The 27,957-nt window shown below is 46.4% G+C and overlaps 1 protein-coding gene across 2 annotated transcripts; it reads right to left on the reverse strand.

The window, feature by feature from the left end:
* Nucleotides 1–6,492: 6,492 nt before the first annotated feature.
* On the reverse strand, nt 6,493–17,537 carry BCL2L14 (BCL2 like 14). Of its 2 annotated transcripts, XM_073650476.1 has the most exons (7): nt 17,417–17,531; nt 15,900–16,040; nt 11,747–12,043; nt 11,381–11,518; nt 9,910–9,977; nt 7,339–7,605; nt 6,493–6,981 (listed from the first exon to the last, which is right to left on the reverse strand). In XM_073650476.1, exons 3-7 carry the CDS (start codon nt 12,039–12,041, stop codon nt 6,931–6,933), a joined length of 819 nt encoding a protein of 272 aa, XP_073506577.1. In that variant the 5' UTR covers nt 12,042–12,043; nt 15,900–16,040; nt 17,417–17,531; the 3' UTR covers nt 6,493–6,930. The 2 variants fall into 2 exon arrangements, with proteins under 2 accessions (XP_073506577.1, XP_073506576.1); XM_073650475.1 differs by lacking the exon at nt 15,900–16,040 and having other exon boundaries at nt 6,494–6,981; nt 17,417–17,537.
* Between the last annotated feature and the right edge of the window lie 10,420 nt (nt 17,538–27,957).

Here is a 27,957-nt window from a genome sequence, read left to right on the forward strand (position 1 = left end):
TTCAGGCGGTTCTCCCCCCGATGGTCTGCAGAGGGCCTAAAAATTGCCCAAATCGATGGGAACAGTGCTCAAATGACATAGGTACAGCATGGGGAAGACCCCTGGAAGCATCTCTGACTTCCAGGTCACTGCTGTCAACAACGTGGTCAGAGTATTACGCCACTTTTTCGGACTCACAATAAAACATACGAAAACAAAACCAAAATGGATTTTCCTGGGAAAGATGTGAAGGAACATCCTTTCCAGGGTAATGACTTGTATAGAAGGCAAAATAAATGATCAAAACCCAAAAAATACTCCTCCACATCTTGGGCTATGTTCACATGTAGCGTTTTTGATGCGTTTTTGCACTTTTGCATTGCTTTCAACCAAGACAAATGCATTCACTGGGAAATGTCATTTTAACATTTTACAACCTTATCTGCACATGTGGTGTGTGACATCATCAGACACAGCCTGTTTCACTTATGAAGGAGGGATTTTGAAAGTCACAAAGCCTATTTTTATAGGGTCATCAGACGGCCCTTACTATTCTTAAATGGCCAGCAGTCGGCCCTCGCTATTGTTAGAGAGCCATCAGCCGGCTATGCTTTGCTGTTCTCATTATTAACGAGCGAGTCTCCTATCCTGTTATTGCGTATGCAATGATTGCAACGGCTGGCAAAAATTTGAATGCACTTCGATGGCCCTTGCAAGAGACGTAGAGGTCAGAGAACCTCCTAAAACAATGTTCCCATTATTAGGAAGTGTGTCTCCCATAGTAGTTGCCTATGCAGTGAATACAAAAGCAGCCAAAAATGTGGAGGGACTCCAATGCCCCTTGCAAGACACATAGAGGAGGTGATATGGTAGATAGGGTGGTGAATGATATGGTGATGGAGGATGAGGAGAAGGAGGAGAACAAGAGCAAATAGACAAAATCAGGAAGCGTATACCCATGTGTGGGTGTGATAGGTGCATGGGAATACACCTCCCAAAAAAAGACACTGGATTGGAGTTTATGTTACGCTGCTATCATTCGGTGGTGTTGAGAAGTCTGGCCCAATCCAGCCCTTGTTCATTTTTATAAGAGTCAGCCTGTCAGCATTTTCAGTTGACAGGTGGATGCGCTTATCAGTTATAATTCCACCAGCGGCACTAAAAACCCGCTCTGATAAAACGCTGGCGGCAGGGCAGGCCAGGACCTCCAAGGCATAGAGAGCCAGTTCACTCCAAGTGTCCAGCTTGGATACCCAATAATTATAAGGCACAGAGGAATCACAGAGGACGTTGGTACGATCGGCAAGGTACTACTTCACCATCTTCCCAAATTTTGCACTCCTTGTGAGAGTACCCCGTGCCCCAGGGCCTGTAAGATAGGAAGGTCTGAGAAAACTCTCCCAGAACTTTGACAGTGTTCCCCTGCCTCTGCTGGATTGAAGTTGTGTCTCTCTCACCTGTACTCCTTGGTTGTCCAACGAAGTGTGACCTCTGCCGCCAGCGTTTTCAGATGGGAATTTTTGTAATAATTCCACAACAAGGGCCTTCTGGTACTGCCCCATTTTTGTAGACCTGTCCACCTCGGGAATAAGAGATAGCAAGTTCTCCATGTAGCGTGGTTCTAGAAGTGTCACCAACCAGTAATGACTGTCACCCAAAATTTGGAGAACGCGAGGGTCACGGTAAAGGCAGCATAACATAAACTCAGCCATGCGTGCCAGACTGGTAACGGGCAAGACTTCCGTGTCCTTACCAAGAGGACGACTGACCATGCTCTCATCCTCCTCCTCCTCCTCTCTGTCCTCTGGCCATCTGCGCGGAACAGACAGTATGACAGCTGTGCAGGTAGTACCGTCTATAGCGCATGAAACTAGCTCCTGTTCTTCCTCCTCCTCTTCCTCATTGTCACCCAATCCACGTTGGGATGAGATGAGGCTTGGCTGTGTGTAATCACCCTGTATGGTTCCTTGCTCCATCTCATCGTGCTCCTCCTGCAAGGCATCCTCTTTGATTGTGAGCAGAGAGCGTTTCAGAAGACAGAGAAGCGGGATGGAAATGCTAATTATGGCATCATCGCCGCTCACCATCTTGGTGGAGTCCTCAAAGTTTTGGAGGATGGTACATATGTCTGACATCCATGTCCACTCCTGAGGTCTTATGTGTGGAGTCTGAACTGAATACTGACGGCCTTGTTGATGCTGGTAGTCAACAACTGCCCTCTTCTGCTCACAAATCCTTCCCAACATCTGCAGTGTAGAGTTCCAACGTGTGGGGACATCACACACCAGTCTGTGAGCCGGAAGCTGCAAATGCTTCTGAAACACGGCAAGGGCGGCGGAAGCTGTAGCTGACTTTCTAAAATGGGCACACAGGCGGCATACTTTGACAAGCAGATTCGGCAACTCCAGGTAGGTTTTGAGAAACCGTTGAACCACGAGGTTAAGCACATGGGCCCGGCCTGGTATGTATGCGAGCTCGCCTCGTCCCAGAGCCGGCACCAGGTTCCTGTTATTGTCACACACGACCATGCCTGGCTGTAGGTTCACCGGTGTCAGACACAGATCTGCCTGCTCTTTCTGAGCTGTCCATAACTCTTCAGCGTTGTGCTGTTTGTCACCAAAGCATATTAGCTTCAGCACAGCCTGTTGCTGCTTAGCCGAGGCAGTGCTGCAGTGCTTCCATCATGCGACTGATGTGGTTGTGGCGCCCCTGAGCATTCAGTCGTCACAGAGGTACTGCACCTCACCCAGAGGTGTGGTGTCTCCCTTCTCTCAGGTAAGGAGGGAGTGCTGCCCGGAACCCCAACACCCGCATTCAACACTACACTGCTCCAGGCCGGCTGGAGGGGCAACATGCAGAGCACAGCTGCTGAGCCCTGACCCTGGCTGGAGTGGGGGGAACCCAACGGTAGGGGGAACCAGTAGTGGATGTGGGTGGAGGAAGAACAGTCCGGGAGCAGAGTCTCATTAGGAGATCTGCTCCACAAGTAGGGCCCAGTGTCAGAGGCCCAGGTGGAGAGCAGGGAGTAGGCTCCGATCTAAGAAAGGATCCTAGGAGGTATGGCGCATGCAGGACGGCACCCGTACGCCCAGCACCTGTACAGTGCACCTGTGGACTGTCTGAAGAATTGTGAGTAAAATCTCGGATGACTGCACAGTACTGCCTCCGTCCATTCTTTCATCGGTGCCATTGTTCCCCCTGCACCACAACGCCCAGCGCAACCCACGCTCTCTCACTTCACTGCCCTGAGGCCTGCTCCACCTGTGGGGAGCCGTCCCATCACAAGCTGCCCTAACATCTGCCTCAGAGGACTGTTGCAGCGCTGGTGCTCATCACCGGACACCACAGGTGGCGTCACGAACTCTCTAAAAATAATTCCCCTTTTGCACTGACCGCCCTGGGCCAGCCACCATGATATCTCCCAGCATCCAGAGGCCCGGCTGCCGAGTACCCCACGGCCCAGGGGGCACATCATGGTCATTTCGGAGATGGATGCTGAAGAGGAGGAGGTGCAAGAGCTGTAGAATGTGGGGGCAACTCTGATTGACCCAGGGCCCGCAATCCTCGGTGTGGGGAGGACGTGTTCCGTCCCAAGGTCCAACTGGATCCCGGCTTCCACTATGTTAACCCAGTGTGCCGTCAGAGAGATGAACCGTCTCTGCCCACAAGCACTTGTCAATGTGTCCGTGGTTAGGTGGACTTTCCCGGTAACTGCGTTGTTGAGGGAACGGCTAATGTTTTGGGACACGTGCTCATGTAATGCGGGGATGGCACACAGGGAGTAATAGTGGCAGCTGGGGACCGAGTACCGAGGGACGGCTGCCGCCATCCGGTTGCGGAAGGATTCCGTCTCCACCAGCCTAAAAGGCAACATTTCGAGCGCAACCATTCAGGAAAAAATGTGTGAATTTAGAAGTGTGGCCTGTGAGGCGTTGGCTGCTTATTTGCGCCTGCGTTCCAAGGACTGGGGTAGGGACAACTGAACGATGCGCTGGGACAAGGACGTGGATGTGCTTAGTCGGGTGCTTTGCTGCCATGTACCTGATCATGCTGGTGGTGGTCAGGCTGGTCGTTTTGCCACCCCTGCTGATCCTGGCCTGGCAGGTGGTGCAAATGGCCTTTTTGATGTTATCGGCAGAGTTTCTAAAAAAAAACAACCAGACTCGGGAAGACCTAACAGTCGTACTGCCATCTTCTGTCATGTTGGTGTTACGGGGAACAGGTGCCTGCCTTCTGTCTGCGGCCACCACACTGCTTCTTCCTGCCTGTTGTGGTGCTCTGCCTCCCTCCCCCTGTGTGCTGCTGGCCTCCTGCCAGGTTGGGTCAGTTACTATATCACCCACCACCTCGTCTTCCACTTCCGCACGCTGGTCCTCCTCCTGACTTTCTGGCAATTGTGTCTCATCATCGTCCACCTCTTGTGACACTTTCCCACCGTCGCCTTCGTGTGACTATGGCTGCTCAAATATTTGGGCATCGTTGCATGTGATCTCCTCTTGCCACGCTTCAAGTGGACCGGGCGAGAGGCCCGAATCTATAAATGGGAAAGTGAACAGCTCTTCAGAGTGTCCAAGTGTGGGATCAGTTGTCTCTGGGCACTCGGCATGGTGGGAGGAAGGAGGATCAGGGTGAAGAATATGCAGTCCAGACTCACGGCTACTGAGACTTGACCGTGTGGAAGACAGGGTGGTGGTGGTGGCAAAGTGACTGGAAGCATTATCCGCTATCCAACCAACAACCTTTTCACGCTGCTCTGGGTTCAATAGTGGTGTGCTGCGGTCCCCCGATTAATTGGGACAGGAAGATCGAACGAGAAAGTGTGGGTGTTTGTTGTGGCACAATTTCAGCTTACCCACAGCCTCTGCATGCACCATCACCATCACGTCCACTTCCTCGTCCCTTGCTCATTTTAAATGGAGGCCAATATTTTCCACGCTCACTACAAATGTCTGGATTTGAACTGCAGTGGTATGTGATACGTATGACAAAAAAAACAGAACAGTCTTAAATACCTGGCCTGTAGGTAACTATTTTTCACAGCAACCTCATGTCAAATAACTTCACTGACACACTGAAACAAAATTTAAATGGAGGCCAGAAATGGCAGTATTTTCAGCGCACTTATATGTGATCCGTGTGACGGACAAACCACAGTTTTCAATATCTGGATTTCTAGCGCTGTAATATGGAAAGGATCTGGCTGTATTCTGCAGTGCCAACAAGCAAATGGCGCAGAAAAACAGTGTTTTCTGGATATCTTTTTAAGCAAATAATCAGGATTAAGATCCAAAGAAAAATTATTCCTTTACATTTGCAAAATAAAGTTCCAAATTACTGAAAGTTTTATGAATTAATTATATGTATCGACCAGCCGGTCCTCCATTGCGTGTGGTTAGCAACCTCAATAAAAGTTAAAGAAACCAAAAGATTATTCCGTAACATCAATGTGACGTATTCCAAACATTTAGTGACGAGCGGATTTCCTGAACTTTGATTCAATTTGTTAAAAAAATAAATACAAAGTAAATTAATTCACCACGAATCGTAAAGTTATGTGACGCTCTGAGGTCGCCCATGCACCAGCTCCCATCGGATACCTTTGAGACGATCATGTGGAGCCAAATGGATTATCACTGCAACTGGTGGGACTGCTGAAGGCCCCTCGTCTGCCATCTTGGTCCTCCTGTGAAGACAAGCCACGGACTGGGCTTTGTGGGAGAACCTCGATTTCACTATATATCTTAATTGTTGTATAAAGTGCAAGCAATTGAAGATACAATTTTTTTTATTTTTAGTGTCCATAGAGGAATTGTAAAATTTTCGATAGGTCATCAATATTATCCCTTAGATTAAAAACATATTCCAATTTTTGAAATATAATCGCATGCAAGCTACCTATGTTTTATAAATGGTCCAAAAATTATCCCTTCTTGGGGACAGATGCATGCATTGGAGGCGGTGGAAAAGGAACATGTCGTAGCATTTTGAAACATTTGAGGTGCAATAATATCCCTGTTTGAGCTTTAAGTCTTCGCTGAAGAAGCAAAATCTCTTATTCACAAACTGTCCAAAAATTACTACTTTAATTAAGGAGACAAAAGCAGGTGTACTGCACTGTTTGGAACAGAGAAGTTTTTGTTTTTTTTCTGAACTAGGATTGAAAAATGATCCTTTTTTGGGGTGGGCAACTAATTTGCTAATCACAAAATGATTCGGCAACTAAAAAGGCTTTTTTCTTCAAGCTGCCTAAAAATTATCCCCTTTTTTTTTTTTTTTTTTTTTTTTAAGGGAGACAAAAAAGGGGCACTGTTTTCAACATGAAGCTGTTCCATACGTTAACCTAAATACTATAGGCGACATGATGGGTAGTGAGTAGATGCCTGGCAGAGTGTGGGCCATCAGCACTGGCGGCAGCAGAACACTGCAGACAGTCAGGTGGGCAGATGGTATGACCGATGTAATCATAGCATCAACCGACGGTGATTGAAAGCCCGTACTGATCCATGCCTGGCTGAACGAGCACAAGCTCCTCCCCTCTGACTCATTCACATTGCAGGAGTCCGTTGTGTAACAAACAGATACAAAGTTATTTATTTTACATGACAGTTATACATTTCTTAACCCTTGCATTGACCTGATCCACAGGTATCGTCCACTCATCCACACACTCAAATCATTGTTCTATGTGCCTCTAAGAGACCACTATGTAATGTAAACATGATTCCTCCAGACCAGCTGCCGGTTGGTCACCGGGGGGCCAGTCCTTTACCCTGTGCCCTTTTTGTCACTGGGTTGAGGGGCACAAAATGCTGTTTCCCCTAAAAATAAATATAAAGTCCTGAGGGTCAGATGATGGGATCAGTAGTCCGTGCGTCAGATCACAGTATTGGCGCAGGGTCTCTCTCAGTCTTCCGCATCCTATTCCTCCTCTTCCTCCTCCTCTTCTGCATCCTATTCCTCCTCTTCCTCCTCCTGGGTGTTGGGGTTTTCCATAGCTTTTTCCTAAAAGATATAAATGTGAGGTGAGAAGTTGTCTCATTACTCCCTTCACAGCTGCAATCAGTGACTGCAGCTCACGTGCATTGTCTGCTGGGGTCTGTGGTGGTCTGAAACCCACCTCCTCCTGCTCTGTCTCCCCCATACTTTACACTACAGCCCTGCTCCATTTGGGCATACTATGATCACTGACTCCGGCCCAGCTGCATTGTTCATTGGCTCCAGGGGCAGTAAAAAAAAAAAATTAAATAATATATACCCTTCCTGTCTCAGATACTCAGTCTCCCCCATGCTTTCCACTGCAGCTTTCCTTTGCTCCTAGTCCTGTAAGAGTGCCCCCTTGTGGCTCTGCTGCCATCTTACCCATCCTCCATGGTCCTTGATCCACTGGCTGTAGTTTTCCTTGACATATCTGGCTCCAAACCCAAACATCTTCTCCATGGGATGACTACCGATTGCGGTGAGCTTGGTGGTGGCGTGGACGCACAGCGCGATCTTACTGCTCTGCGGCACGTCCTCCGCTTTTGAGACGGGAACCATCTGCTCCACATAAGTCTCTGTGAGTCTCTGAAAGAAGTCGTACGACCAAAAGCTCCGGAGTCTCTGCAGAAGGTTCTGCTCCTGGATGATCTGAGGAACGGGGGAACCAGAGATTGTGGGATCAGTAATAGCCATGGAAATTATATTCCAACAGCGCCACCTGCAGGCAGCCCGACGTCACTGCACCACCTCTATTACATACCAGCGCCGCCTGCAGGCAGAAAGATGTCACTGCATCTCCTCTATTATATAACAGCCCCACCTGCAGGCAGCCTGACATCACTGCACCGCCTCTATTACATAACAGCCCCACCTGCAGGCAGCCTGACATCACTGCACCTCTTCTATTACACAACATCACTATCTGCAGGCAGCCTGACATCACTGCACCTCTTCTATTACATAACAGCCCCACCTGCAGGCAGCCTGACGTCACTGCACCTCCTCTATTACATACCAGCGCCGCCTGCAGGCAGAAAGATGTCACTGCATCTCCTCTATTATATAACAGCCCCACCTGCAGGCAGCCTGACATCACTGCACCGCCTCTATTACATAACAGCCCCACCTGCAGGCAGCCTGACATCACTGCACCTCTTCTATTACACAACATCACTATCTGCAGGCAGCCTGATGTCACTGCACCTCCTCTATTACATACCAGCGCCACCTGCAGGCAGCCTGACGTCACTGCACCTCCTCTATTACATACCAGCACCACCTGCAGGCAGCCTGACGTCACTGCACCTCTTCTATTACACAACATCACTATCTGCAGGCAGCCTGACGTCACTGCACCTCCTCTATTACATAACAGCACCACCTGCAGGCAGCCTGACATCACTGCACCGCCTCTATTACATAACAGCCCCACCTGCAGGCAGCCTGACGTCACTGCACCTCTTCTATTACACAACATCACTATCTGCAGGCAGCCTGACGTCACTGCACCTCCTCTATTACATAACAGCACCACCTGCAGGCAGCCTGACGTCACTGCACCTCCTCTATTACATAACAGCACCACCTGCAGGCAGCCTGACGTCACTGCACCTCCTCTATTACATACCAGCGCCACCTGCAGGCAGCCTGACGTCACTGCACCTCCTCTATTACATACCAGCACCACCTGCAGGCAGCCTGACGTCACTGCACCTCCTCTATTACATACCAGCGCCACCTGCAGGCAGCCTGATGTCACTGCACCTCCTCTATTACATACCAGCGCCACCTGCAGGCAGCCTGACATCACTGCGCCTCCTCTATTATATAACAGCACCACCTGCAGGCAGCCTGACGTCACTGCACCTCCTATTACATACCAGCGCCACCTGCAGGCAGCCTGACGTCACTGCGCCTCCTCTATTACATACCAGCGCCACCTGCAGGCAGCCTGACATCACTGCGCCTCCTCTATTATATAACAGCACCACGTCACTGCACCTCCTCTATTACATACCAGCGCCACCTGCAGGCAGAAAGCTGTCACTGCACCTCCTTTATCATACAACAGCGCCACCTGCAGGCAGCCTGACGTCACTGCACCTCTTCTATTACACAACAGCGCCACCTGCAGGCAGCCTGACGTCACTGCACCTCCTCTATTACATAACAGCACCACCTGCAGGCAGCCTGACGTCACTGCACCTCCTCTATTACATAACAGCACCACCTGCAGGCAGCCTGACATCACTGCACCTCCTCTATTACATAACAGCACCACCTGCAGGCAGCCTGACGTCACTGCACCTCCTCTATTACATACCAGCGCCACCTGCAGGCAGCCTGACGTCACTGCACCTCCTCTATTACATAACAGCACCACCTGCAGGCAGCCTGACGTCACTGCACCTCCTCTATTACATACCAGCGCCACCTGCAGGCAGCCTGATGTCACTGCACCTCCTCTATTACATACCAGCGCCACCTGCAGGCAGCCTGACATCACTGCGCCTCCTCTATTATATAACAGTACCACCTGCAGGCAGCCTGACGTCACTGCACCTCCTCTATTACATACCAGCGCCACCTGCAGGCAGCCTGACGTCACTGCGCCTCCTCTATTACATACCAGCGCCACCTGCAGGCAGCCTGACATCACTGCGCCTCCTCTATTATATAACAGCACCACGTCACTGCGCCTCCTCTATTACATACCAGCGCCACCTCCAGGCAGCCTGACATCACTGCACCTCCTCTATTACACAACAGCGCCACCTGCAGGCAGCCTGACATCACTGCACCTCCTCTATTACATAACAGTGCCATCTGTAGGAAGCCTGATGTCACTGCACCCCATAATTTACAGTAGATAGGAAATCCTCTTGACGGCTTCTATAGCCCCCATATGGCGTCCATGTTATTCATCATAGTACATCATATTACAGTAATCACCTCGGCATTTATCTTGTCGCCTTCCGCTCTCAGAAAAGCAACAAGATCTTCGATTAAATTTCCTTCACCTGGAAAAGAAAAGCAGAAATTCCCATCAGATCAGATCAGCCCCGGGGGTCCGGGATCGGCTCAGTCAGCCCCGGGGGTCCGGGATCGGCTTGTTCATCTTTACACATTCAGCTCTGCTACATCTATAACTCATGAAATCGCAAACATCTGCATTTTTTCTAGTAGGGAAATATTGGTCCTCCAGGAAAGGACCACCATAGAGTCCAGCACGCTCGGGATGACTGGCCCGCGATCTGCACTCGTCAGTGACTGCACTCGTCCAGACAACATTGGCAAAAGATGAATTGTAGAAGGTCTGAAGCTCTTCGGGGGGCCGGCTCCCATCTTTCTCCTCCTCAAACATCCTGCTCTAGAAGGATCGGCCCTGAAGTCCTGGGAGGAAGAGTCATTCTGTGGAGCCTCAGACCGCGCACCATCGAGGACAGACCTAGTCCTCCAACAGCTCCGCCCGGGCTCCAGGACCCGGCACAGACATGACCCCTCATCACCAGGATGGTGTTTGGCCATGTGAGGGTGGGAAGATAGTGTTTGTCGGACTGAGTTAGTGGAGACTCTGCGGGACGCTCTATATCTCGTTCTTTCCTCCGTCCCGTTAGGGGCTCGGCTTGGACAAGAGGGACACCTATGATGACTCCATGGTTCCATGGAGACATTATCCATTTTTGAGGGAAATCCAAGGAACAGAAGCCCGAGATGACTCAAACTCAAAGAGCCGAGGACTAGACGGAGCAGAGACTGTATGGACTAGTGTTACTTCTGTCAGGTCGACCATCAGGCCCAAGGACTTGTTATGGATGGCTATTCTGGAGGGGTCTGACCCTTCGATCTCTAATGTACACAGGTGCCAAGTGTAAAACTCCATCACACCCCCATCCACACCCCCATCCACACCCCCATCCACACCCCCATCCACACCCCCATCCACACCCCCATCCACACCCCCAGTCACACCCCCATCCACACCCCCAGTCACACCAGTCACACCCCCATCCACACCAGTCACACCCCCAGTCACACCAGTCACACCCCCATCCACACCTCCAGTCACACCCCCATCCACACCCCCATCCACACCCCCATCCACACCCCCATCCACACCTCCATCCACACCTCCATCCACACCCCCATCCACACCCCCATCCACACCTCCATCCACACCCCCATCCACACCCCCATCCACACCTCCATCCACACCTCCATCCACACCTCCATCCACACCTCCATCCACACCTCCATCCACACCTCCATCCACACCTCCATCCACACCTCCATCCACACCTCCATCCACACCTCCATCCACACCTCCATCCACACCTCCATCCACACCTCCATCCACCCCTCCATCCACCCCTCCATCCACCACTTACCACCAGTAACACCCTCTGATTGCCTAGTCTCTTACCGTCTCCATCAGGTTGAACGCTGGACCCCCGCCTGAACGTCCTGAACTCTACACGCTCTCGGTCTTCTTTCTCCAGGGCCTTCACGATGGTCCTCAGGCTCCGGACGAGTCCTTTCACCTGCACGTCCCCTTTATCCTCTGCAAGGTAGAAATACAATTAACGCCAGCAGTTACGACTTGAAATGATCAGATACGTTTCGAGGGGCAGAAGAAACAACTCTGCAGTGGAGGCAGTCCCCCGTATGGTGGCGCTCAGGTCACCCAGCAGGTGCTTACGCCTGGATGGTCGGGCCCCTCAGCACTGGGGCCCCTGTCACTAATAATGAAGCTTTTATCCCAATCTGTAGACTGAAACATTTCACCAACCGAGTGAGCGGGGAGCGATCTTCTGCTTGTCACTTTGTGGCCGCAGACATTTAGGGGTGAAGATCCGGCGGAGACTCTTCTTCTCTTTCTTCGGAGACGCAGATGAACTGTCAGGAATTGAGTGTCCTTCTCCATTAGACGAGACGTTTCTCAATGCCGAATTTGTTCTCAACAGATCTTGGTAATTACTTCTTGACATATTGCGCTGAGCGTAAGCCATGAACATCCGGAACTCAACGGAGTCTTCATCCTGGAGAGAAACCTCGTCCAAAGCGTCATCTTTTACCGAGACCATGGCTGCCGAGAGAGACGGAAATACTACATGTCAGAATTAGAGGGGCAGTATTATCTACTATATAATTGTCTTATCCAGTCCGTCCATCCGTCCTGGAAATCCCACGTCACTCATTGGTCCGGCAGCGGCCAATCAGCGCCGCGGGATTTCTGAAAAAAGATGGCGGCCATTAGCAGCTCATCTGCAGGACGGAGCTGAGCGGCGATGCAGCCGGGGGCAGTATTATAGTAGTTATATTCCTGTACATAGGGTGCAGTATTATAGCAGTTATATTCTTATACATAGGAGCAGTATTATAGTAGTTATATTCTTGTACATAGGGGGCAGTATTATAGTAGTTATATTCTTGTACATAGGGGGCAGTATTATAGTAGTTATATTCTTGTACATAGGGGGCAGTATTATAGTAGTTATATTCTTGTACATAGGGGGCAGTATTATAGTAGTTATATTCTTGTACATAGGGGGCAGTATTATAGTAGTTATATTCTTGTACATAGGGCACAGTATTATAGTAGTTATATTCTTGTACATAGGAGCAGTATTATAGTAGTTATATTCTTGTACATAGGGGGCAGTATTATAGTAGTTATATTCTTGTACATAGGAGCAGTATTATAGTAGTTATATTCTTGTACATAGGGGGCAGTATTATAGCAGTTATATTCTTGTACATAGGGCACAGTATTATAGTAGTTATATTCTTGTACATAGGAGCAGTATTATAGTAGTTATATTCTTGTACATAGGAGCAGTATTATAGTAGTTATATTCTTGTACATAGGGGGCAGTATTATAGTAGTTATATTCTTGTACATAGGAGCAGTATTATAGCAGTTATATTCTTGTACATAGGGGCAGTATTATAGCAGTTATATTCTTGTACATAGGGGGCAGTATTATAGTAGTTATATTCTTGTACATAGGGGCAGTATTATAGTAGTTATATTCTTGTACATAGGGGCAGTATTATAGTAGTTATATTCTTGTACATAGGGGGCAGTATTATAGTAGTTATATTCTTGTACATAGGAGCAGTATTATAGTAGTTATATTCTTGTACATAGGAGCAGTATTATAGGAGTTATATTCTTGTATATAGGAGCAGTATTATAGTAGTTATATTCTTGTACATAGGGGGCAGTATTATAGTAGTTATATTCTTGTACATAGGGTGTAGTATTATAGTAGTTATATTCTTGTACATAGGGCACAGTATTATACAAGCTTCTGGTGTCTTGGTATCTGGTTATTCCGGTTTTGCAGGATTTTTCTGCTTGGATCTTATGTACACAGTCAGTTGTTTTAACCTTTTACCTTGTACTAAACGTTGATAAGGAATTAACATATGATTTGTGTCTCTGGATGTAACAATGTAATAGACTCATGTACCGGCCTCTAGATTACGGTTTATGGCTGTATCGCTCTTCTGGCGCCAGGTTTTTCCTATAATGTCGCAGATTATCTTTACATACATGGAGGAATCTGAGTTTGTTAGTTATATGTGACATCGGCGTTAACCTTCTTTTGGTGGGTTACACACCAGTATTGCGGTGACCCGCTGGTGCAACAAACGGATGAAGAATGTAAGCAGTTTGTGTGGATTCCGGCTTCGCTCTTTACTGGGGGAAGGGGAGCGTTCTAATGTATTAAAAATATCTAATTCACAGGAAGCAAAAATGAAAGTGAAATTTGTGGTTTGTGGTGTAATCACGGGGTCCCCACCAAACCTCAGACCTGTTGACATTCAGTGCAGAAACCCCCCCCCCCCTGACCTGAAGTTCCTCACAGCTGAGTGTTTGTTACAATTGTGTCCAGTCATAACAATCTTCAGGATTCCAGGTTGATGCAATGTATCAGTATAAATAAAACTTAACAGATTATCAGGACGGGGACATTATTTGTGCAGCTCACAAAGTATTGTGTAGACTGGACACATTGCAACAAATCCTCAGCTGTGAGAAACACTCTTACACTGTATGTGCTCATGTTTGGTTTTTACTGGAGAAAAATCTGCCATCGAGTGTTGGCAGGAAAAATGCTGCAAAAAAAACAAATACACAATTTTGATACTTTTTTCCATTCAATCCTGAAAGAATTTTCGTGTTGGTGAAACTTTTAGAACAATCAAAACTTTTTTTCTAATCTTCAGTGAGTCAATGAGAGTTCAGAAATCTCATTAAACTTTGCTGGTACAGTAAGATGTGAGAAAAAAAAAAAAAACACGGCAAAAATGGAGCCCTAAGGCCTCATTCACACATCACTTTCTTACATACAAGAAAAACAGACCAAGATTGTTGGTAACAGTTTTGTCCGCGTTTCATCAGTTTTTCTCGTTCTTAAAAATAATAATAATTCTTTATTGTTTTCTAGCAGTCTGTGAAAATCGGGCTACATTCGGATGACATTTGAGTGCAGTCCGATTATTATCGCAGATCCATAGACTTTCATTGCTGTGTTTGATCCAACATTTTACAAGATTGCGGAGACATGTCTGGGATGCAGAGTCCACAAAAAAAATAAATAAAATAAAGCCTGACGTGACACAAAATACACTCGAGGACATTTTAAAAAAAAGAGCTAAATTTTTGTGCAAAAGTCACTAATAATGAATTGGTTGCAAGTTTGACAATTTCTTAAAAAGAAAAAAAAAAAAAATTCCACAATGGCAACAACTTGGCGAGCAGAAATAATCCTCGAACTTGGTGCAAAAGACTGTTTTAGAAAGAAAGGTGCAGAATTTTTCATCCTTTTCTGACACTATTACAAGACTGGGGGGGGGTGGCATTAGTTGGTCGTATCTGATGTAAAGTAGTTTCATGCACATTGATTACAGGTGGTATTGAATTTACGGTAAATATTGGCGAAGTTTCAGGCGGAATCCACAGATAAAAGACAAAAGACAAGATGTTCACACGTCTTAAGAAACGTCCCGGGACCCGGAGGAATGTGCAGATCGAGCTCGTCCAGAGTCCGCGGGCAGTTTCGATTTTCCAGCAAATGCATAGAAACCCTCGTGCTCTAATGCAGCGCACAGTCACCGGCAGGCAGCGAGGTCACAAGTGACAAGAAAAATATTCACCCCCTGAGATTTTTCATGTTGTGACTTGTAAACAGTTTATTTCATTGTGACACGGAAGAAAAAAAAAATCTTGTTGCTGCAATGTCACCAATTCCACAATACTAATAAAACATGTCCGCACCACACCTCAGCCTGGTCTATAGTCCGTGCTGAAAACCCCTCCTGACCGAACACTATTCACAGCTGAGGATCTGTTACATTATTAGTCTAAATCAGAGGTGGGTAATTGATTTTCCTAAAGGGGACACTTGTGAAGCCATGACTGTTGTGGATGCCGAAATCAACTGGCCGAACTTAATTCAGCTTAATGTTGTTATTTTATATTGATTCAGTCTGGTGACTCACTGCAGCCTATGCTGATATAGGTGACTCGCTGCAGCCTCTGCTGATATAGGTGACTCGCTGCTGATATAGGCGACTGTCGGGCTGATTGTAACCTGTATTCTTAACACTAACAGCCAATCAAAACCATAGAATTTACTGCTTTTATAAAGTTTATTTAAAGTAACAAAGTATACTGCTCCTGTTACTCAGCTCTTGTACCTTGATCAGCAGCTCCCAACACTATGATGCCCCCACAGTCCCCCCCACACATGGTCCGATGCCCCTACAATGTCCCCCACACACGGCACACGGGTCCCACACACACGGCACGAGGGTCCCACACACACGGCACGAGGGTCCCACACACACACGGCACGAGGGTCCCCATACAGCCCCTAGCACAGTATGATGTCCCCACAGGTACTAACAATTTAAAAACAAAAGACACAGACCACCCTGCTCCCCCGCTGCTCCGATCTGCACAGTGATAGCGATGTAGTGACATCATCACGTCCGCTGCTCTCAGACGCACAGGCTCAATGGTGGAAGAGCGAGCGGACGGCTCCCAGTTCCATCATGCTCTTCAATGGTGTCTATATGGGGAGAACACAGATACCAGTGAGATTGTAAGGCTGTGTGCACAAGGTCAGTACTGTCAGCGCAGCAGACTTGTGCCGCGTCCAATGTGCTGCACGCAGGTGAATCCTATGTGTTCATTGAAGCATTCACCGCATCCTATACATTGCACTGATATCTCCGCAAGAGACATTGACACGCAGCATCTGGAAAGACGCCTCACATCTCTGCGTCCACGGGTGATCCACGGGTGCACGGAGACGCATAGTGGATTTCTACAAATCCATCCACCACTGTAACATCTGGACGCTGCGAACTACACGCAACGCAAAAGAGCTGCATCCAATCCGCAGCAGTTACTGATCATGTGCACGTGCCCTTATACCAGGTGGGGGGATGGCTGCGTGGTGTCGGACACCACTATATCCAGCACTTGGCTGTCCCAGCCCGCGGGCCACACCTTCCAAGTCATGAACAATGCCGGCGTTTTGAGCGCACGCTGGTGCCGAGGTCGTAACGACTCAGCCCCAGAGTATTAGAAAGTTATAAAAACTTTTCATTACTTGCTGATTACTATTAGGATGTGTTCACACTGAGATTTTTTTTTTTTTTTTTTAACAGTAGTTTTTGGAGCAGAAACGATTTTGATTGGAGATTAGGAAAGTTTCTATCTCCTGAAAATAAACTCAATGTGAACACGACCCTTAAAAGGACAGAGGGGGGTGGGGTGGTGGGGTCACTTATCTTTCTACATAGAACATTAGAAGTTGGGTTGTATCCAGTATAAAGTTTTCTAAAGTTTTAAGCAGGTGAATTACTTTTTGGTATTAAATCTTGTCGGGTTAATATCGGTGTCCTGAGCAGTGGCGGGGTTGAGGATCAGTATTCGGTCAGTATTCGGTCAGTATTTTTTCTCCGGCGTTGAATAGTTTCATCCCCGCACCTATCACCTATTCTCAGGGGTCTGAGACGCGTCGTCACGTTTTAGATTTTCACCTCCAACAACAATTTATGAGAAAGAGTAAAAAATAAGATGATTTTAGTTTCCAAACACGAAGATCAGTGAGACCCCATTAACCCCTTCGCTGCCTCCCCTCAGACCCGGGAATGTCCGGAGTGGGGGGGCGACGCCTCATTATTATTTGTTTCCAGAAGTTTATGAAACTATTAAAAGTAATGGGAGCAGGTGGAGGCTTCTATAGGGGTCGCATAGACGACCCCCCCCTGCCCCAGACCCGGTGTCACTACATGCCCCATACATGTCAGATACCCCCGAGGTCACAGTGACCCCCATGTGACATAACCGCCGTGAGGCGCTGCAGCAGCTGTGCCCCCCTTCAGTCCTGGAGTTTCCTCGCTCTCAGGGGGGGGGGGGCACATACTTTTCTCTTACCTGCGGGTTCCTGGCGGAGCTGAGAGAAGGGTCTTCCTCGTTGCGGAGAAGTTTACTTCAGCTCCAGACCCGAGGGCGTCATTTATACCGACTCCTCCCCCACACGGGCGTCTCCATGGTCAGAAGATAATGAGTCAACAGTGACGTCAGATGGCAGGGAAAGCCCAGCAGCAGGTGGAGGCAGATATGGGGGGACCGGGGTCTCCACAGGGGCTGACACCCAGCTTTACCGGGCTCCTGAATGGCAAATTATCCATCATGTCCCTGCAGCGCTTCTCACACAGGCGCCCTGAACGATATAAGGGGATTAATGGAGCTGTCTAATATAATACCGCCAGACCATAACCACATTACCAGGGTATACGATAGTGACTATAATACCGCCAGACCATAACCACATTACCAGGGTATACGATAATGACTATAATACCGCCAGACCATAACCACATTACCAGGGTATACGATAGTGACTATAATACCACCAGACCATAACCACATTACCAGGGTATACGATAGTGACTATAATACCGCCAGACCATAACCGCACATTACCAGGGTATACGATAGTGACTATAATACCGCCAGACCATAACCACATTACCAGGGTATACGATAGTGGCTATAATACCGCCAGACCATAACGACACATTACCAGGATATACGATAGTGGCTATAATACCACCAGACCATAACCGCACATTACCAGGGTATACGATAGTGGCTATAATACCACCAGACCATAACCACACATTACCAGAGTATACGATAGTGGCTATAATACCACCAGACCATAACCACACATTACCAGGGTATACGATAGTGACTATAATACCACCAGACCATAACCACATTACCAGGGTATACGATAGTGACTATAATACCACCAGACCATAACCACATTACCAGGGTATACGATAGTGACTATAATACCACCAGACCATAACCACATTACCAGGGTATACGATAGTGGCTATAATACCGCCAGACCATAACCACATTACCAGGGTATACGATAGTGACTATAATACCACCAGACCATAACCACACATTACCAGGGTATACGATAGTGGCTATAATACCACCAGACCAAAACCGCACATTACCAGGGTATACGATAGTGACTATAATACCACCAGACCATAACCGCACATTACCAGGGTATACGATAGTGACTATAATACCACCAGACCATAACCGCACATTACCAGGGTATACGATAGTGACTATAATACCACCAGACCATAACCACATTACCAGGGTATACGATAGTGGCTATAATACCGCCAGACCATAACCACATTACCAGGGTATACGATAGTGGCTATAATACCGCCAGACCATAACCACATTACCAGGGTATATGATAGTGACTATAATACCACCAGACCATAACCACACATTACCAGGGTATACGATAGTGGCTATAATACCGCCAGACCATAACCACACATTACCAGGGTATACGATAGTGACTATAATACCACCAGACCATAACCACACATTACCAGGGTATACGATAGTGACTATAATACCACCAGACCATAACCACATTACCAGGGTATACGATAGTGGCTATAATACCACCAGACCATAACCGCACATTACCAGGGTATACGATAGTGGCTATAATACCGCCAGACCATAACCGCACATTACCAGTGTATACGATAGTGACTATAATACCACCAGACCATAACCACATTACCAGGGTATACGATAGTGACTATAATACCACCAGACCATAACCGCACATTACCAGGGTATACGATAGTGACTATAATACCACCAGACCATAACCACATTACCAGGGTATACGATAGTGGCTATAATGCCGCCAGACCATAACCGCACATTACCAGTGTATACGATAGTGACTATAATACCACCAGACCATAACCACATTACCAGGGTATACGATAGTGACTATAATACCGCCAGACCAAAACCACACATTACCAGGGTATACGATAGTGACTATAATACCGCCAGACCATAACCACACATTACCAGTGTATACGATAGTGACTATAATACCACCAGACCATAACCACATTACCAGGGTATACGATAGTGACTATAATACCACCAGACCATAACCACACATTACCAGGGTATACGATAGTGACTATAATACCACCAGACCATAACCACATTACCAGGGTATACGATAGTGGCTATAATACCGCCAGACCATAACCGCACATTACCAGTGTATACGATAGTGACTATAATACCACCAGACCATAACCACATTACCAGGGTATACGATAGTGACTATAATACCGCCAGACCAAAACCACACATTACCAGGGCATACGATAGTGACTATAATACCGCCAGACCATAACCACACATTACCAGTGTATACGATAGTGACTATAATACCACCAGACCATAACCACATTACCAGGGTATACGATAGTGACTATAATACCACCAGACCATAACCACACATTACCAGGGTATACGATAGTGACTATAATACCACCAGACCATAACCACATTACCAGGGTATACGATAGTGACTATAATACCACCAGACCATAACCACACATTACCAGGGTATACGATAGTGACTATAATACCACCAGACCATAACCACATTACCAGGGTATACGATAGTGACTATAATACCGCCAGACCATAACCACACATTACCAGTGTATACGATAGTGACTATAATACCACCAGACCATAACCACATTACCAGGGTATACGATAGTGACTATAATACCGCCAGACCATAACCACACATTACCAGGGTATACGATAGTGACTATAATACCGCCAGACCAAAACCACACATTACCAGGGTATACGATAGTGACTATAATACCGCCAGACCATAACCGCACATTACCAGGGTATACGATAGTGACTATAATACCACCAGACCATAACCACATTACCAGGGTATACGATAGTGACTATAATACCACCAGACCATAACCACACATTACCAGGGTATACGATAGTGACTATAATACCGCCAGACCAAAACCACACATTACCAGGGTATACGATAGTGACTATAATACCGCCAGACCATAACCGCACATTACCAGGGTATACGATAGTGACTATAATACCACCAGACCATAACCGCACATTACCAGGGTATATGATAGTGACTATAATACCACCAGACCATAACCACATTACCAGGGTATACGATAGTGACTATAATACCACCAGACCATAACCGCACATTACCAGGGTATATGATAGTGACTATAATACCACCAGACCATAACCGCACATTACCAGGGTATATGATAGTGACTATAATACCACCAGACCATAACCGCACATTACCAGGGTATATGATAGTGACTATAATACCACCAGACCATAACCACATTACCAGGGTATACGATAGTGACTATAATACCGCCAGACCATAACCGCACATTACCAGGGTATACGATAGTGACTATAATACCACCAGACCATAACCACACATTACCAGGATATACGATAGTGACTATAATACCGCCAGACCATAACCGCACATTACCAGGGTATACGATAGTGGCTATAATACCACCAGACCATAACCACATTACCAGGGTATACGATAGTGACTATAATACCACCAGACCATAACCGCACATTACCAGTGTATACGATAGTGACTATAATACCACCAGACCATAACCACATTACCAGGGTATACGATAGTGACTATAATACCGCCAGACAATAACTGCACATTACCAGGGTATACGATAGTGACTATAATACCGCCAGACCATAACCGCACATTACCAGGGTATACGATAGTGGCTATAATACCGCCAGACCATAACCGCACATTACCAGGGTATACGATAGTGGCTATAATACCACCAGACCATAACCACACATTACCAGGGTATACGATAGTGACTATAATACCGCCAGACCATAACCACACATTACCAGGGTATACGATAGTGACTATAATACCACCAGACCAAAACCGCACATTACCAGGGTATACGATAGTGACTATAATACCACCAAACCATAACCGCACATTACCAGGGTATACGATAGTGACTATAATACCACCAGACCATAACCACATTACCAGGGTATACGATAGTGACTATAATACCACCAGACCATAACCACATTACCAGGGTATACGATAGTGGCTATAATACTGCCAGACAATAACCACATTACCAGGGTATACAATAGTGGCTATAATACCGCCAGACCATAACCGCACATTACCAGGGTATACGATAGTGACTATAATACCGCCAGACCATAACCGCACATTACCAGGGTATACGATAGTGACTATAATACCGCCAGACCATAACCGCACATTACCAGGGTATACGATAGTGACTATAATACCACCAGACCATAACCGCACATTACCAGGGTATACGATAGTGACTATAATACCGCCAGACCATAACCACACATTACCAGGGTATACGATAGTGACTATAATACCACCAGACCAAAACCGCACATTACCAGGGTATACGATAGTGACTATAATACCACCAAACCATAACCGCACATTACCAGGGTATACGATAGTGACTATAATACCACCAGACCATAACCGCACATTACCAGGGTATACGATAGTGACTATAATACCGCCAGACCATAACCGCACATTACCAGGGTATACGATAGTGACTATAATACCGCCAGACCATAACCACACATTACCAGGGTATACGATAGTGACTATAATACCGCCAGACCATAACCGCACATTACCAGGGTATACGATAGTGACTATAATACCGCCAGACCATAACCGCACATTACCAGGGTATACGATAGTGACTATAATACCACCAGACCATAACCGCACATTACCAGGGTATACGATAGTGACTATAATACCGCCAGACCATAACCGCACATTACCAGGGTATACGATAGTGACTATAATACCACCAAACCATAACCGCACATTACCAGGGTATACGATAGTGGCTATAATACCACCAGACCATAACCGCACATTACCAGGGTATACGATAGAGGCTATAATACCGCCAGACCATAACCGCACATTACCAGGGTATACGATAGTGACTATAATACCGCCAGACCATAACCACACATTACCAGGGTATACGATAGTGACTATAATACCACCAAACCATAACCGCACATTACCAGGGTATACGATAGTGGCTATAATACCACCAAACCATAACCGCACATTACCAGGGTATACGATAGAGGCTATAATACCGCCAGACCATAACCGCACATTACCAGGGTATACGATAGTGACTATAATACCACCAAACCATAACCGCACATTACCAGGGTATACGATAGTGACTATAATACCACCAGACCATAACCACACATTACCAGGGTATACGATAGTGACTATAATACCGCCAGACCATAACCACACATTACCAGGGTATACGATAGTGACTATAATACCGCCAGACCATAACCGCACATTACCAGGGTATACGATAGTGACTATAATACCACCAGACCATAACCGCACATTACCAGGGTATACGATAGTGACTATAATACCGCCAGACCATAACCGCACATTACCAGGGTATACGATAGTGACTATAATACCACCAGACCATAACCGCACATTACCAGGGTATACGATAGTGACTATAATACCACCAGACCATAACCACACATTACCAGGGTATACGATAGTGACTATAATACCGCCAGACCATAACCGCACATTACCAGGGTATACGATAGTGACTATAATACCACCAGACCATAACCGCACATTACCAGGGTATACGATAGTGACTATAATACCACCAGACCATAACCACACATTACCAGGGTATACGATAGTGGCTATAATACCACCAGACCATAACCGCACATTACCAGGGTATACGATAGTGACTATAATACTGCCAGACCATAACCGCATTACCAGGGTATACGATAGTGGCTATAATACCGCCAGACCATATCCGCATTACCAGGGTATACGATAGTGACTATAATACCGCCAGACCATAACCGCACATTACCAGGGTATACGATAGTGACTATAATACCACCAGACTATAACCGCACATTACCAGGGTATACGATAGTGGCTATAATGCCGCCAGACCATAACCGCACATTACCAGGGTATACGATAGTGACTATAATACCGCCAGACCATAACCGCACATTACCAGGGTATACGATAGTGACTATAATACCGCCAGACCATAACCACACATTACCAGGGTATACGATAGTGGCTATAATACCACCAGACCATAACCACACATTACCAGGGTATACGATAGTGGCTATAATACCTCCAGACCATAACCGCACATTACCAGGGTATACGATAGTGGCTATAATACCACCAGACCATAACCACACATTACCAGGGTATACGATAGTGACTATAATACCACCAGACCATAACCACACATTACCAGTGTATACGATAGTGACTATAATACCACCAGACCATAACCACATTACCAGAGTATACGATAGTGACTATAATACCGCCAGACCATAACCACACATTACCAGTGTATACGATAGTGACTATAATACCACCAGACCATAACCACACATTACCAGTGTATACGATAGTGACTATAATACCTCCAGACCATAACCACATTACCAGAGTATACGATAGTGACTATAATACCGCCAGACCATAACCACACATTACCAGGGTATACGATAGTGACTATAATACCACCAGACCATAACCACATTACCAGGGTATACGATAGTGACTATAATACCGCCAGACCATAACCACATTACCAGGGTATACGATAGTGACTATAATACCGCCAGACATAACCGCACATTACCAGGGTATACGATAGTGACTATAATACCGCCAGACCATAACCGCACATTACCAGGGTATACGATAGTGACTATAATACCGCCAGACCATAACCGCACATTACCAGGGTATACGATAGTGGCTATAATACCGCCAGACCATAATCACATTACCAGGGTATGCGATAGTGGCTATAATACCGCCAGACCATAACCGCACATTACCAGGGTATACGATAGTGACTATAATACCGCCAGACCATAACCGCACATTACCAGGGTATATGATAGTGGCTATAATACCGCCAGACCATAACCGCACATTACCAGGGTATACGATAGTGGCTATAATACCGCCAGACCATAACCACATTACCAGGTTATGCGATAGTGACTATAATACCGCCAGACCATATCCACATTACCAGGGTATATGATAGTGGCTATAATACCGCCAGACCATAACCGCACATTACCAGGGTATACGATAGTGGCTATAATACCGCCAGACCATAACCACATTACCAGGGTATGCGATAGTGGCTATAATACCGCCAGACCATAACCACATTACCAGGGTATACGAAAGTGACTATAATACCACCAGACCATATCCACATTACCAGGGTATACGATAGTGACTATAATACCGCCAGACATAACCGCACATTACCAGGGTATACGATAGTGACTATAATACCGCCAGACCATAACCGCACATTACCAGGGTATACGATAGTGGCTATAATACCGCCAGACCATAACCACATTACCAGGGTATGCGATAGTGGCTATAATACCGCCAGACCATAACCGCACATTACCAGGGTATACGATAGTGACTATAATACCGCCAGACCATAACCACACATTACCAGGGTATACGATAGTGGCTATAATACCACCAGACCATAACCACACATTACCAGGGTATACGATAGTGACTATAATACCGCCAGACCATAACCACACATTACCAGGGTATACGATAGTGGCTATACCGCCAGACCATAACCGCATTACCAGGGTATACGATAGTGGCTATAATACCACCAGACCATAACCACACATTACCAGGGTATACGATAGTGGATATAATACCGCCAGACCATAACCACATTACCAGGGTATACGATAGTGGCTATAATACCACCAGACCATAACTGCACATTACCAGGGTATACGATAGTGGCTATAATACCGCCAGACCATAACCGCACATTACCAGGGTATACGATAGTGGCTATAATACCGCCAGACCATAACCACACATTACCAGGGTATACGATAGTGGCTATAATACCGCCAGACCATAACCGCACATTACCAGGGTATACGATAGTGGCTATAATACCGCCAGACCATAACCACACATTACCAGGGTATACGATAGTGGCTATAATACCGCCAGACCATAACCACACATTACCAGGGTATACGATAGTGACTATAATACCGCCAGACCATAACCACACATTACCAGGGTATACGATAGTGACTATAATACCTCCAGACCATAACCACACATTACCAGGGTATACGATAGTGACTATAATACCGCCAGACCATAACCGCACATTACCAGGGTATACGATAGTGACTATAATACCGCCAGACCATAACCACACATTACCAGGGTATACGATAGAGGCTATAATACCACCAGACCATAACCACACATTACCAGGGTATACGATAGTGACTATAATAACACCAGACCATAACCACACATTACCAGGGTATACGATAGTGGTTATAATACCGCCAGACCATAACCGCACATTACCAGGGTATACGATAGTGACTATAATACCGCCAGACCATAACCGCACATTACCAGGGTATATGATAGTGGCTATAATACCGCCAGACCATAACCGCACATTACCAGGGTATACGATAGTGGCTATAATACCGCCAGACCATAACCACATTACCAGGTTATGCGATAGTGACTATAATACCGCCAGACCATAACCACATTACCAGGGTATATGATAGTGGCTATAATACCGCCAGACCATAACCGCACATTACCAGGGTATGCGATAGTGGCTATAATACCGCCAGACCATAACCACATTACCAGGGTATACGAAAGTGACTATAATACCACCAGACCATATCCACATTACCAGGGTATACGATAGTGACTATAATACCGCCAGACATAACCGCACATTACCAGGGTATACGATAGTGACTATAATACCGCCAGACCATAACCGCACATTACCAGGGTATACGATAGTGGCTATAATACCGCCAGACCATAACCACATTACCAGGGTATGCGATAGTGGCTATAATACCGCCAGACCATAACCGCACATTACCAGGGTATACGATAGTGACTATAATACCGCCAGACCATAACCACACATTACCAGGGTATACGATAGTGGCTATACCGCCAGACCATAACCGCATTACCAGGGTATACGATAGTGGCTATAATACCACCAGACCATAACCACACATTACCAGGGTATACGATAGTGGATATAATACCGCCAGACCATAACCACATTACCAGGGTATACGATAGTGGCTATAATACCGCCAGACCATAACCACATTACCAGGGTATACGATAGTGGCTATAATACCACCAGACCATAACTGCACATTACCAGGGTATACGATAGTGGCTATAATACCGCCAGACCATAACCGCACATTACCAGGGTATACGATAGTGGCTATAATACCGCCAGACCATAACCACACATTACCAGGGTATACGATAGTGACTATAATACCGCCAGACCATAACCGCACATTACCAGGGTATACGATAGTGGCTATAATACCTCCAGACCATAACCACATATTACCAGGGTATACGATAGTGGCTATAATACCGCCAGACCATAACCGCACATTACCAGGGTATACGATAGTGGCTATAATACCGCCAGACCATAACCACACATTACCAGGGTATACGATAGTGACTATAATACCGCCAGACCATAACCACACATTACCAGGGTATACGATAGTGGCTATAATACCACCAGACCATAACCACACATTACCAGGGTATACGATAGTGGCTATAATACCGCCAGACCATAACCACATTACCAGGGTATACGATAGTGACTATAATACCTCCAGACCATAACCGCACATTACCAGGGTATACGATAGTGACTATAATACCGCCAGACCAAAACCACACATTACCAGGGTATACGATAGTGACTATAATACCGCCAGACCATAACCACACATTACCAGGGTATACGATAGTGACTATAATACCGCCAGACCATAACCGCACATTACCAGGGTATACGATAGTGGCTATAATACCGCCAGACCATAACCACACATTACCAGGGTATACGATAGTGACTATAATACCGCCAGACCATAACCACACATTACCAGGGTATACGATAGTGACTATAATACCGCCAGACCATAACCACACATTACCAGGGTATACGATAGTGACTATAATACCGCCAGACCATAACCACACATTAACAGGGTATACGATAGTGACTATAATACCGCCAGACCATAACCACACATTACCAGGGTATACGATACTGACTATAATACCGCCAGACCATAACCACACATTACCAGGGTATACGATAGTGGCTATAATACCGCCAGACCATAACCACATTACCAGGGTATACGATAGTGACTATAATACCTCCAGACCATAACCACACATTACCAGGGTATACGATAGTGACTATAATACCGCCAGACCATAACCACACATTACCAGG

Source organism: Phyllobates terribilis, unplaced genomic scaffold, assembly GCF_046119375.1.
Source record: "Phyllobates terribilis strain yellow unplaced genomic scaffold, ASM4611937v1 Scaffold_10__3_contigs__length_209671492, whole genome shotgun sequence".
Classification (NCBI taxonomy): domain Eukaryota; kingdom Metazoa; phylum Chordata; class Amphibia; order Anura; family Dendrobatidae; genus Phyllobates; species Phyllobates terribilis.